The 10,691-nt window shown below is 41.8% G+C and overlaps 1 protein-coding gene across 5 annotated transcripts in view; it reads left to right on the top strand.

The window, feature by feature from the left end:
* The first annotated feature begins 8 nt into the window (after positions 1-8).
* Positions 9-10,691, top strand: part of pam (peptidylglycine alpha-amidating monooxygenase) — a 112,770-nt gene continuing 102,087 nt past the window's right edge. For 4 of the 5 annotated variants that reach the window (XM_061293148.1, XM_061293149.1, XM_061293145.1 and 1 more), the window contains exons 1-4: positions 9-587; positions 5,270-5,382; positions 9,371-9,494; positions 10,160-10,223. In XM_061293148.1, the coding sequence (XP_061149132.1) occupies positions 5,288-5,382; positions 9,371-9,494; positions 10,160-10,223 (283 nt within the window). In that variant the 5' untranslated portion in view covers positions 9-587; positions 5,270-5,287. Of the gene's footprint in view, positions 588-3,891; positions 4,015-5,269; positions 5,383-9,370; positions 9,495-10,159; positions 10,224-10,691 lie in introns of all 5 variants that reach the window. The other variant, XM_061293146.1, reaches the window with a different exon arrangement.

The following is a 10,691-nucleotide window of genomic DNA, read 5'->3' as shown; positions in this document are numbered from 1 at the left end:
TTTATGGCGCTGTAACATTTATCTTGCTCTTACTGGATTTCCCTTCTCTATGGCACTCTTTGCACACATGTAGAACTTGATCTCAGTTAATGATCACACAGGCTTGGCAGAGTCACTCCCTTGCAGGAGAGTGGCCAAGAGTAGTAAACAATAGAAACCTTGGAAGTGGGAGTTAGACCTTCTTCTGCAATCTTGCAGAGAAGGCTCCAAAGCTGTGTATCGATCTTTCTCGCATACATTGAATAGTTAAACTGAGAAGGCAGCCTTCTGGTAATAGCTATTAGTATAGCGAGCATAACTGGGCCAAGAGCTAACATTTAAGGATTATTATTTGATTTTTTTTGGACAGGCGTGTTAGGGCCAAAAATATATGTACAAATAACATATGTACATCTTCTTTCGGCTGCAGCAGATCCCGATGACTTCAAATGGGTGTTTGCGTTTTACATTGCTTTTATTTTGAAATTGTAGGAACCCGGGCAGATTTGAGCATGTTTAGTTACTGTCAAGTTAAAACTGATGGACATGACCTAAGTTGCCGATTTACCGTCATAATATACAGTCGATTGGAGGATATCGGCGTGTAGGTAAGCTACCATTCGTATTTTCAAAACCTTAGTAAAACTGTCTGACCTAGCACAGAAGGATTCTTATGTGGCCAACGATGGATTACGTGTTAATAATAGGCTGTTATGGCATTTTAACCTGTCTAATGCTATTTTGTCTACCATCATAAGAAGTTACATCGACTTGGTTTATTAATTGCATTTCAAATGGCATTGCTTCTATCAGGTTACACGCCCATGCGATGGGTTTGGATGGGTTTATTAGCGGGTATATTGCAAGAATTAAAGATGGCTATTTTGTAGCATTAAGTACCGTCCTGTTTATTTGAGGTGTGACATCATGTCAGAAATAGCATTTGCAATTGATACATCATCACTGGTCAACAAATTCAGTTTAAACCAAACAAAGCGTTTAATATTGAAAGTATGACTATCTCAGCCAATATAATTTGTTGTTTATTTTGTAACCGGATGCATTTTCAGGTTAGCTACATGTTTGCTCGGCTATGTACTATTTTAGCACAAAATTGAACCACAGTCCTTCTCCATCGAGATGCAGGCGTGATAATTTGCTTGTAGAGTGTGTAATCGGTAGGTTTGTGATTGTGTTTACTCGTGGACTACGTGCTGTGTTCCATGATCGGACTCAGCTCTGTTTCCATAGTTTCCTCCCGTCATCTCCCATTTGAATGTGATGTCAAAACATACTCAACGGTTCAGTCTCCTCCTACCCCTCATTTCCACATCACTATTAGGGATGAGTCACACAGTGAGTCACGCTGATCTGTGCTTCGTAGATTATTGCTATTATCAGTGGGTTTGGTCGAAAATGTCGCATTCATTTGTACGTCCATTGATCACTTTTGTTACAATTGCTGGAATTACCAATTACCACAACCACTTGTACTGAGCTATAGCGTACAAATAAAACACACATTTTTTCCCCCACCAGCTGTACATACGCAGTAAATACAGATCCACTCGCATTAAGTACAACGTTGTGCTCTAATTGCGCTGCAAAAAAAAACCCCACCTGCCTTTAATCTAAAGGTGTATTTTTTGGTACCGTCAAATATTTACCAATTGTTGTGCAGTGCATTTATAAAACACTGCCAAATAAAACGAGTATAATAATCATGTTACATAAATATCCATCTGTCACTCCAAACTGAGCATCATTGTCTTTGTAAAGATATATTTTCTTAAAGTTATCTTTACAAAGATTCAGCAATTAATACACTTATACTGTAAATTCTATACAGGAGGGAGGGATTAATGGATAATAGATGGATAGATAATCCAATGTAGGGGTGTAACGATTCATCGATACACATCGATTAATCGATATAATGCTCTACGATTTATTGGCATCGATGCTAAACGTAAACATCGATTTATATCGCCGTGTTTGACCTCGGACATTAGACGCGACTTTATTTTGAAATCCAGTTCATTGTTGCTTGCTTCCTCTTTCCGGGAGCAGTGCGCGCGGCGTTGTTGTGTTGTGAGCAGAGCAGGCACGTGAAAGGGGAGTCGACAACTAGTACGCGGAACAAACTTCCAGGCGTGTGGCGGCGTGGACTTCCAGCCACGGAGGTGGAAGAGAGATCCATAGAATAGGACCGGGCGTGCGTAAAAGCCATGACCGAGCCCCATCCACCGTCCCCGGACAGCCACCCGGCCGAGCGCCGGCCCCCGACTTCTATCCACGGAGGTGAAAGAGAGCTCCGTAGAGTAGGACCGGGCGTGCGTAAAAGCCATAATAGTTTTTCAAACCTTCTGTGTCAGTCCAAATCCTTAAATCCTTCAAACTCTTCGTCCGCCGCTCATGGTGCCGGTAGCCCTTCGTCATCTTCGTCATCCCGTGATCAATTTTTGTCCTTATTGTAAACAACCGCCGCGCCGCGCCGCGCCGCGCCGCTGACGTCACTTAAAATTCAAATTACAGTAAACCCTGGCTACATCGCGGTTTGTTTATCGCGGTTTCCCCTTCTTTTTTTGGGGGGGAAAATGTTTGAAAAAAAACCCCACATTTAAGTCGCTCCTTATTACAAGTGCCCCCCCCCACTCAAACTATGGAAAGAAACGCAACTTATAGTCCGAAAATTACGGTACTGTATTTCAAATCAGGTGATCAATATTATGCATATTGCCTAATACGGTTGTATTATTGTATATAGTGAAATGTGCGACAATTAACAAGCTTTGTAATTTCAATTGCGAAAATTGACAATATTCTCAAACATCGCCTGATCTTAAACTCCCAGGAGGGCAAGGAAAAACTCAAAACTCCTACTAGGGAAAATGATAAACCTTGAGAAGAGACCACAGATTGGAGGATCCCTTTTCCAGGATGACCAGGCTCCAATGTAGAGATGCACCGATCCGATATCTGGATCGGATATCGGCCCCGATATCAACAAAATAGATGGATCGGGTATCGGAAAATACAGCCGATCTGTGAGCCGATACTTTCCTTAATCTATTGGGACGCGGGCTACGTCATACGTCAGCAGCACGTGTGCCGCATGCCACGAGAGTTTTCTAAACAAACGCAAACATGGAGCGAACGCTCGCTTCTCTTCCCCGGGTTGCTAAGCGGACGTCAAACCCTGCGCGTTCGCTTCTCTTCGGGTTGCTAATGGGACGTCAAAGGCTGCGCGTTCGCTTCTCTCCCGAATGGGGGGTGGGGGGGTGGGGGGGGGGGTGGGGGGGGGCTAATCGGATGTCAAACGCTGCGTGTTCGCTTCTCTTCCGGGGGGGTGTTAATGGGACGTCAAACGCTTTGTGTGGCGGGCTCCATCTAGTGTGGAAACTGAGAAGCTGAGCTCAGGCTTCTTGTGCGGGCCATATTCAATTATGTTTTCAGAATTTGCTGCGGGCCAATAAAAACTGGACCGTTAGTTTGGACACCCCTAATTTAGAGCAAAGAACTGTGTAGTCTGCCTGATGCCATTGCCTTTGGTCTTTTCTGTTCCACATGTAGAGTTATGTAGCTTGTTAAGTCAACCATAATATCGGATCGGTATCGGGTATCGACCGATACGCAAAGTCACGGCATCGGTATCGGTATCGGAACTGAAAAAGTCGGATCGGTGCATCTCTACTCCAATGGATGCAGAGAGGACACATAGTACAAATACTATAGACAATTCAAAGATAAAGCATCAAGAACAGGATGTTATTGCACAGCAATGTCTATTGGAAATGTTTCATAATCATCCAATTATCCGTCCAATCTTTGAAGTACAATACATTTATGCGATTGACATTGCCTCGACTGTGTGGTGTGGAGTAATGGCTATTACTAAGTACATCTCCTCAGTGTCCTAGTTGATGGAGCCTCAACCAACAAACAGCTCAACATGCCAATAGAGTAATAGAGTCAGTGCCTCCACCTTTGGATGCGCTTCCCTCGTCTCCTGACTTTTCAAGCAAAGTCAACTAGGTAAATACCGTAATTTTCTGACTTTAAGCCGCACCGGACTATAAACCGCACCAGCTAAAATCCGGAAATATTTCAGTTTATTTCTTATACAAGCCGCACCGGACAATAAGCCGCACGTGCGTACGAGTTATTTACAAAGAAAGATAGTACACAGAAAGCCTTTTTAACATTTTAATAACATACTTTAACATCTCTTTCTAAACGCTGCCTGTGATGCAGCTGTAGTACCGCAGCAACACGGAAGTGTGCACGTGAGTTATTTACAAAGAAAGACGGTAAGGGTTAGAGTTAGCCTAACTTTTTAAAGTTTTGATAACATACCATAACATTTCTTTCGAAACGCTGCGTGTGAAGCGACAGTAATACCGCAGCAAGACGGAAGTAACACAGCACTAATAGGGCTGGATAAAAAAAAAAAACATACCGGTAAAAGTCACTGTGATACGGCGATAACACAGCAGCAACACGGTAGCACAGCACTAACAGGGCTGGTTAAAAAAACATCCTCTTGTGCACTGAAACCATCGAAGTCTTCCTCCTCAGTGTCCGATTGGAACAGCGTCAGATATCCTTTGCCATACACTTGGTCAGTCTCTCTTTCATCGTCGCTTTTATCCATTTCTTTTAGCATTTTCCATGATGAGTGTCTGTTCATGCTAATTTTATTCATGCACAAAGCGCTAAGTTACATTAAACTAGTGTGCGACACGTATAGCTCCAGAGTAGATGTGACCAGGAAATAAAGAAAAGGGTCACGCAACACCAATGTCATCAACATCGACTGCTTTTAACTTAAAAGCGGCAACATATGCAATTCTTTTGTCGCCTATAATGTCGGTTTGTGTATAAAAGCTTCCTTTCTTCAGTAATGTCCATCTTGATCTCATTCTGTCTATTCTTTGTGTGAATTAGACGGCACTATTTGCCTGGTGGACATGCGATCAACACACCACTCTTCTCCCCATTGACCGTGTCACATATGTATCCCTCCGCCTCGCAAAGCGGTTGCCGCACAACAGCGGTCCACAGCGTTTTTACGAGTGTAGAAAAGTGATCAACTCATCACAAAAATTCTGAAAAAATCCATAGATAAGCCACACCGGACTACAAGCCGCAGGGTTCAAAACTGGAGCAAAAAGTAGCGGCTAATAGTCCGAAATTTATGGTACTGTCATTGTGACAGAATCTCTCTTTGTTTTTCCAGTTTCACCCTTTCCAAAGTTCATGGCTGACAGCTGTTGTTCCATTCTTACAGGCATTAGGACCACAAACCATGATGGGCTACCCTAGTTTATGTGTGATACTGCTCGCATTCATTTGGAACATTTATGGCCAGGAAGCATTAAATCCACTTAATAGGTATAAAAGGTAGGTAAAACCTCTTTTTCTTATTTTATATGTTTGCGAGGATATATTTCGTAGTACTTGACTGTTTTTGTTTCTTAAAGCTTAAAAAAAACATGATAGTTCCATGCCTTTTAAGACTGACAGCGGACATCGTAGAAGAGCCTCTTACTTTTTCATCTCACAGTAGAAAAGAAATTAAAGACCCTCTCTATGGAAATCGTTTTTTCTCAAATTATATTTTGTCAGTGCGTCAAACTGTTTTCAGAAAATAAAATAAAAAAATAGTAATATTACACTTGTCTGTCACATTAGACTTTGCTAACTTTAATGTTACAGCAACTACCCGGTTCGTTTAGTCAACAAGACCTCCAAATAGCCACCAAAATAACTCATACAGTATCTCACAAAAGTGAGTACACCCCTCTCATTTCTGCAATGTTTAAATTATATCTTGTCATGGGACAACACTGAAGAAATGACACTTTGCAGGGCTCGAAGCTTATTTTTTTGCCCAAGTTGCCCTCGGGCAAGTTGGAGAAAATTTTACTTGCCCGAAACAAAATTTTACTTGCCCGAATTTTTTTGGAGCGGATTTTTACTTGCCCGACACATTTTTGCAATAAAAAAGACAACACTATAAGTTTTGCCTTCGTATCCCCCAACCGGAAACAAGCTCTGCTGGTGCGCAGGCGCAGAAGAGCCAGGGACGGGTGAGGGAGCATGCATTTAATTACGAAGCGCTTTGCCGTTATCAATGTATTGCAGACTTACACGAGAAACTAACCGCTCCCTAGAAAACAAAATGTCGGACCAGAAGCGGCAGAAGTTGCGAGAAATTATGCACAAAATCGTCTTTTTACAGCTTGAAAACATGGTATTATGGCAGGGCAAGTTCGGGCAAGTGAGGAAAAATTCTACTTGCCCGTCTGCCATCCCTACTTGCCCCGGGCAATCGGGCAATCGTTAGTTTCGAGCCCTGCTTTGAGACAATGTTAAGTAGTCACTGTACAGCTTGGATAGCAAAGTAAATGTATTGTTACTTCAAAGTAACTCAAAATACAACAATGAATGTGTAAAATGCCGGCAACAAAAGTGAGTACACTCCAACTGAAAATGTCAAAATTGGACCCAAATGTTAATATTTTTTGTGACCACCATTATTTTCCAGCACCGCCGTAACCCTTTTAGGCATGGAGTTCACCAGAGCTTCACAGGTCGCCGCTGGAATTCTCTTCCATGATGACGTCACGGAGCTGGTGGATGTTGGAGACCTTGCGCTCCTCCACCTTCCGTTTGAGGATGCCCCACAGATGTTCAATAGGGTTTAGGTTTGGGGACATGCTCTGCCAGTCCATCACCTTCACCCTCAGCTTCTTTAGGAAGGCAGTGGTTGTCTTGGAGGTGTGTTTGGGGTCGTTATCATGTTGGAATACTGCTCCGAGGCCCAGTTTACGGAGGGAGGGGATCATGCTGTGCTTCATTATTCCACAGTACATGTTGGCATTCATTGTTCCCTCAATGAATTGTCGCTCCGCAGTACCAGCAGCACTCATGCAGCCCCAGACCATGACGCTCCCACCACCTTGCTTGACTGTAGGCAAGACACACTTGTCTTTGTACTCTTCACCTGGTTGCCGCCACACACGCTGGACACCATCTGAACCCATATCCATATCCTGAAGACAAGCAGACTAAGGAAATGGGTCTGCCTGTCTTCAGGATATGGATATGAGTTACTAGAACCATGTCCTGTGGTCTGATAAGACCAAGATGAACATATTCCAATCCAGTTCATTGTTGCTTGCTTCCTCTTTCCGGGAGCAGTGCGCAGCGTGTTGTGAGCAGAGCAGGCACGTGAAAGGGGAGCTGACAACTACGCGGCTCCTGGGCTGGTGCTATGGAATGAATGTATAGTTATGTATTATGTATAGTTCTCTGGTATTGCAAGAGAATGGGTTTTTTTTGCATTTGGATTAGAACATATGGTCAAGGTGTAATGTTTACTACATTCATTATAAAGAACTTATTTTTGTTTTGTAATTAAATAGTTCAGTAATGCACTTTAAAGTTAATGGTATTACAAAAAAGAAAGAATATTCATTTTTCTTTACTGACTTATATGAGAAAAAATATAGGAATTTGATAAAGTTCAGTGTTAAAATAAGCACTTTGTATACTACAATACTCTTGTAATTTCCTAAATAAAGAGTTTGCAGTACCTTGTTGATTTTGCGGATGAATTGTTATAAATCAGGATATTGTTCTATATCGATCGTAGAGCACTATATCGTGATGTATTGTGAATGAATCACAGCAGGCTTTAAGATATTGGGAAATATCGTATCGTGGTTCTTTGTATCGATATGATATCATATCGTGACAAAACCCGCGACTTACACCCCTAGTGAAGAGTACAAAGACAATTGTGTCTTGCCTACAGTCAAGCATGGTGGTGGGAGCGTCATGGTCTGGGGCTGCATGAGTGCTGCTGGCACTGGGGAGTTACAGTTCATTGAGGGAACAATGAATGCCAACATGTACTGTGGAATACTGAAGCACAGCATCAAAGTCAAAGTATGCTTTATTGACAACGTCTTCACATGCCGAGACACACAAAGAGATCGAAATTACGTTTTCTCTATCCCACGGTGACAAGACATATTACACGATAGACATACAAGTAAACGACGCAATATAAAAAACAAGAAGGCACAAACAATAAATAATAAGAGTAATAATAAATAATAAATAAACGGATAACACAACAAATAAGAGCCAGTGTGCATATAGACAGTAAAAGTACAGGACGCTACGCAGAACGGGGAAGCGAGTTCAGGATCCTAACAGCCTGGAGTATGAAGCTGTTTGAGAGTCTGGTGGTGCGGGAGCGCAGGCTTCTGTACCTCTTCCCAGAGGGCAGAAGCTCGAACAAAGAGTGAGCGGGGTGACTCACATCACTCACAATCGTGGTCGCCTTGCGGGTGAGATGGGAGGTGTAAATGTCCTTCAAGGAGGGGAGCGAAGCACCAATAATCTTACCAGCCGTGTTCACAATGCGCTGCAGGGCCTTCAAGTTGTAGTCAGTGCAGCCGCCACCCCAGACAGCAATACAGCTGGAGAGGTCATGATCATGATCCCCTCCCTCCGTAAACTGGGCCGGTTAGCAGTATTCCAACACAATAACGACCCCAAACACACCTCTAAGACGACCATTGCCTTTTTAAAGAAGCTGAGGATGAAGGTGATGGACTGGCCAGGCATGTCTCCAGACCTAAACCCGATTGAACATCTATGGGGCATCCTCAAAGGGAAGGTGGAGATGTGCAAGGTCTCCAACATCCACCAGCTCCGTGACGTCATCATGAGTGGAAGAGGATTCCAGGGGCGACCTGTGAAGCTCTGGTAAACTTCATGCCTAAAAGTGTTACGGCAGTGCTGGAAAATAACGGTGGCCACACAAAATATTGATATTTGTGTCCAATTTTGACATTTTCAGTTGGGGTGTACTCACTTTTGTTGCCAGCATTTTACACATTCGTCGTTGTATTTTGAGTTACTTTGAAGTAACAATACATTTACTTTGGTATCCAAGCTCTACAGTGACTACTTAACATTGTCTCAAAGTGTCATCTCTTCAGTGTTGTCCCATGACAAGATATAATTAAAACATTGCAGAAATGAGATGGGTGTACTCACTTTTGTGAGATACTGTATTTCATAAGAAATTAGATCACCATTTTTCCAAAAGTAATGTATAACCATATACATGACTATAGTTATCTGTGGAATACTTAAAATAGCATGATACAGCTACTTGTGCTAAGAAACTAAACTTTTTCTAATTTGATTGTGGATACCTTCAATGAAAACTGAGTCTGCACTTTGTAAATGTCCACTACATAATTGTAACTGGGATATTCTTTATTAAACATGTATAAAAATCAAAACGTGTACGTAGGTGTCCAAATATGTATTAGATATAAATCCGATATATTTGTATGTCCATAAGGATTCAGGAAAGTGCTGGATCAGATTTCAGTGATTGTTTGCCAAGGGCAAATGGGCCACAGATCTCCTCAGACTCTCCCAACTTCTCTATGGCTCTTCGGATGCCTGGGGTCATCCCAGTTAAGGTAGGCATGCTGAATTGAAAAACCCAACTGTATAAACTTTCACTTTCAATTCTGCATAAACTGTAGAGCTTGGTTGATGAACGATTTTGCAGTAAATTGATTAAAGACCCTGTAACATGACAAAGAAAGTATTGTAAATTTGACACCACAAATAAAAGTTTTATTAATAAGCCTGCCAAATTTTAATGAATAAAAGCAAAATATAAGGCTCCAAAATCATAAAGAATAGAGCCCGTCTTCGTCTGCAAACCTGTTTAGGTGTGTCCATTTAGGCTCAACTTCAGCTGTCAATCAAGTATGTGCCTGCTGCGGGATAGTACAATTTTACCCTCCTTTGCTTCTGTTCAAATTTATTGGGGCACTAGCAGAATTGTCGCTGACAGTGAACTGTGAGGCAGCCACAGCAGCACAATGCACTGATCTCACTGGCTGATATTTATTTTCCTTCCTCCTTCATGCCTCGGAATGCCGCGGCCAGCCAGCGAGCACTCTGAGACAGTTTACTACTGCTTTTTACATGCACTTAACACACAAAAAAACTTGCCAAAATGGAATAAAGCTTAGAAAAGCCTCTTTAGCTCCTTCATGCAAGATTTACAATACCTATGTGTGTCTATATGTATATGTACCGTATGTATGATTTTATTTTTATTTTATTTTTGTAGTCCGACACTTACCTTTGCATGTCATTTCCTGTGCCAACAACCGAGAGTCATGCTGCATATGTCGGTGAGTATCTTTCCTATCAAACATCTACTCAAAAATGTGTTGCATCTTTTACTGGTTGACTTTAGTTGATCCCTTTTGTAGCCCTTGCTCAGCATTACATTTTTATAAATGGATGCAATACAAATTACACCAATAGTAAATAGGAAATTGAGTTCACTTATATAGCGCTGTATCCAAACCAGTGCAATAAGGTATATAATAATAAGGTGCAATAAGGTATGACATCATTGATGTGAAAATCATTATCTAATGTTGTTACAAAGTCATTTTACTGCCAGGCCAAGTTCAGGTTTGTTTCAATAGATGATTTTCATCATATCACAGCAGGGATTCCAAATTAAAAGTTGCGATTCACACACCCATTTTATTTTAGTGACTGACTGTGAGTAAATTCATTGTCAAATGTGTTTTGGTCTGCTGAAAGCAAGGTTGAACTTTTGGGCCATTATTCCAAAAGCTATGTTTATT

This window comes from Syngnathus typhle, linkage group LG12 (genome assembly GCF_033458585.1).
Source record: "Syngnathus typhle isolate RoL2023-S1 ecotype Sweden linkage group LG12, RoL_Styp_1.0, whole genome shotgun sequence".
Taxonomy (NCBI): Eukaryota; Metazoa; Chordata; class Actinopteri; order Syngnathiformes; family Syngnathidae; genus Syngnathus; species Syngnathus typhle.
Note: the sequence above shows the minus strand (reverse complement) of the source record. Positions and strands in the feature narration are given on the sequence as shown.